The sequence below is a fragment of the Fulmarus glacialis genome, unplaced genomic scaffold (genome assembly GCF_000690835.1).
Source record: "Fulmarus glacialis isolate BGI_N327 unplaced genomic scaffold, ASM69083v1 scaffold50609, whole genome shotgun sequence".
NCBI lineage: Eukaryota > Metazoa > Chordata > Aves > Procellariiformes > Procellariidae > Fulmarus > Fulmarus glacialis.
In genome coordinates this window covers 1-3,011 of record NW_009232351.1, presented here as the reverse complement: position 1 = coordinate 3,011, position 3,011 = coordinate 1, and the positions used below count along the sequence as shown (strand labels likewise).

The 3,011-nt window shown below is 38.8% G+C and overlaps 1 protein-coding gene across 1 annotated transcript; it reads right to left on the bottom strand.

Moving 5' to 3' along the window:
• Nucleotides 1-304: 304 nt before the first annotated feature.
• Nucleotides 305-2,836, bottom strand: LOC104081925 (trimeric intracellular cation channel type B-like; the record flags this gene model as incomplete). The annotated part of the gene is made up of 2 exons (XM_009584851.1): nt 305-523; nt 2,684-2,836. Coding segments are annotated over 2 exons (372 nt in total), but the record flags the coding sequence as incomplete, so codon positions are not given.
• Between the last annotated feature and the right edge of the window lie 175 nt (nt 2,837-3,011).

The window sequence follows — 3,011 nt, the reverse complement described above, 5'->3', positions numbered from 1 at the left end:
TATCAGACAAAATAACAAAGCTGATTGTCACATTTTGAAACCATCTTTTTAGCATGTAAGCATTTAAAGTTATCATAAATACAAAATTTAGTAAATTTATAACCACTATAAAAATTTGTAGTTTTTAACTTACAAATCCAACATGTGCATTTAGACATCTGAACAGTAGCTTAAAAAACACATTCCAAAGGTGAACAACACCACAGTAGCATACAGCCCTGTTCTCTCCTCACATGCATTTCTTTAAACAAATTTCTCAGGAGCCTAATCTGAAATACAAAATCTTCAAAGGCTATCAAGGATTTTAAGCCACTTTTTCTGTTTTCTTTGCCTGTCTTTTCTTAACACCATCACGATGCTGTTCAGAAGAAGACCGGTCACAGACTGAAGAGCCATTGGAAGACGCGGCACTTTCACCCTTCACTTTGGATGGTGTCTTTTCCAAGCCAAAGAACATATGGCCTAATGCAGTCTCCAAGGGAGCAAATGGAGAAGTTGCAGATCTTGTCAACATCATTGTTACCTATGAAGAACAAGGATCAAGTTACAATAAAAGTTTTAATGACTTCACAGCGACTGAAAACAAGTTCAAAGCTGAATGGATGTATGGCATTTCTAACTTCTACACGAGCATGAGGCCATGCCACCAAGAACAGAAATATCCACATTTTAGCTTGAATTGATCAAAGAATGCTTTTCTTTCTGACCCACACTCTTCACACAGCTATACACAAACCATGTGCACAAAAAACTTCCTATGTAAGTTTACTAAAATCATCCTAAGAGTAAACCACATTTAACTTCATACAACTAAGGTGAAGAGCAACTTTTATGTGTAAGTTTTGTACCCTGTTCAAACTGAAAAACTGTAAACAGAGTGGCTTCTTCCATTTAAATTGAAAGAATGCAATGTTGTCCTGGTTTTGGCTGGGATAGAGTTAATTTTCTTCCTGGTAGCTGGTATAGTGCTGTGTTTGGGATTTAGGATGAGAATAATGTTAATAACACACTGCTGTTTTAGCTGTTGCTAAGTAGTGTTTACACTAGTCAAGGACTCTTCAGCTTCCCATGCTCTGCCAGGTGCACAAGAAGCTGGGAGAGAGCACAGCCAGGATAACTGACCCAAACTGGCCAAAGGGATATTCCATACCATATGATGTCATGTTCAGTATATAAGCTGGGGGGAGTTGGTTGGGGAGCAGTGACCGCTGCTCGGGAACTAGCTGGGCATCAGTCAGCAGGTGGTTAGCAACTGTATTGTCCATCACTTACTTTGTATATTCTATCATTATTATTATTTTCCCGTCTTCTTCTGTTCTATTAAACTGTCTTTATCTCAATCCACAAATTTTACTTTTTTTTTTCCAATTCTCTCCCCCAACCCGCTGCTGGGGGTGGGGGGAGTGACCGAGCGGCTGTGTGGAGTTTGGCTGCCTGCCGGGTTAAACCACAACAAATGTGTAAGCACCTAAATACATATGCATAGCCAGACTTCAGTTAGAATTCCAGACAGCCATATTCAATTCCATAAAGTTGAGAGATTTAGGTGGAAATTCCTTAGAGTACATAACTTGCAACCAGGATGGAAAAACCTGTTTTGTAGATCCTGGTACTGGACAAGCTTATATTGCAACAGTTTATACAGTTTTCAGAGACATGAAAAGTTTCTAAAATAAGACACTAATACAGGACTATGCCAGATCCACAACTGTTGCTGCATTAGTTAAGTGGATGCTCAAGTTCCTGATTGTCAGTATGACCATCAGTTTAAGAACATATTCACTTCAGTGCAGCCTGACAGCCAGCTTCTGAAAACAGCTGTAATTTCACACTTCCAGAATAACATTCTTTTCCTTCTCCATTCCCAGCATCCCTAGTTCAACAATGCCTTTATTGGTTTAGGTGGAGAATCATGAGCAACGGCCTGAAGTCTTGGCTCCCTAAAGCAACGTCTCTAGAATTAAACTTGTCAGCGACTTCACAGAAAGGAGACTAGCAACCGCCACTTTAAGACAGTCTCTAGTCTGTTCAACAGCAGCCTGAAGCTCTTAAAATCGCTAGACTTCTGCTAACAAAGACAACTTTTCTTATTAGCTAATAATCCTGAAGACAGGCATCATCCTGGAAATGAACAAGACTGGAGGGGTTGAAGAATTCAATAGAGAAGTAGTATCTGTTTTATTATAAAAGTAGTTACAGCTACTTCAAAGTGGCTTGTTACACTTTCTCTTCCCACCTAAACACTTATGTTGCGATCTTAAGCTAGATGAGAACCTAGCTGGCTTGTTTTGCAAACCTACAGATGACTGCACAGGTACAAGGAAGGCATTAAGCAGCTAGCGAAAGGCAGAGAATAGGAGAGTTTCTTTCTACAAGCATAAGCTTTGTTTGAGATTATGGACATACAAGCCTGGCATATCAACTCTTGGGTGCCAAAATTACTGATTTTTTAATTTTTTTCTTTTTTACATACATTGAACAGCATCAGTAACAGAATAGGTCTTAGGTTCTGCTCACGTATAGAAGGCTAAACACAGGTTTAAGATTTCAGTAGGAGCTGGCCTTCCCCTCCAGAAGCACTCATTCTAACTTGTGGGAATAGTTGCGGGCATTTTTTGCTCTGAAATAATGAAATAAAGTATTTTCTGTTACTCAGTTATTTGCAGCACTTTCACATTCTCACCTTGGAGACGACAAGAAAGACGGTGTATAAAAACATGAGGTTGTGTCTTGCTATTGGCAAGTACTGGCTGTGTTGCAGGGTGAAAAGAACTGCTCCTATCAAAGTTACCTTCACAGGGCTGGAAATCAAACAAACAGTGTTAATTTCTCTTCTCTACTCTACAGTGAAAGCTGCCATGACTTGGAAAGCAATAAACGTTTTTAGTGTGTAAAAAAATTATTTCTGAATAGAACTAATGAAAACTTACAGTAACAGTGACAAGGGCCAAAACCTAGCTATAATTAAACTAAGGCTTTCACTTTATATACTATTATATATTATAATATAT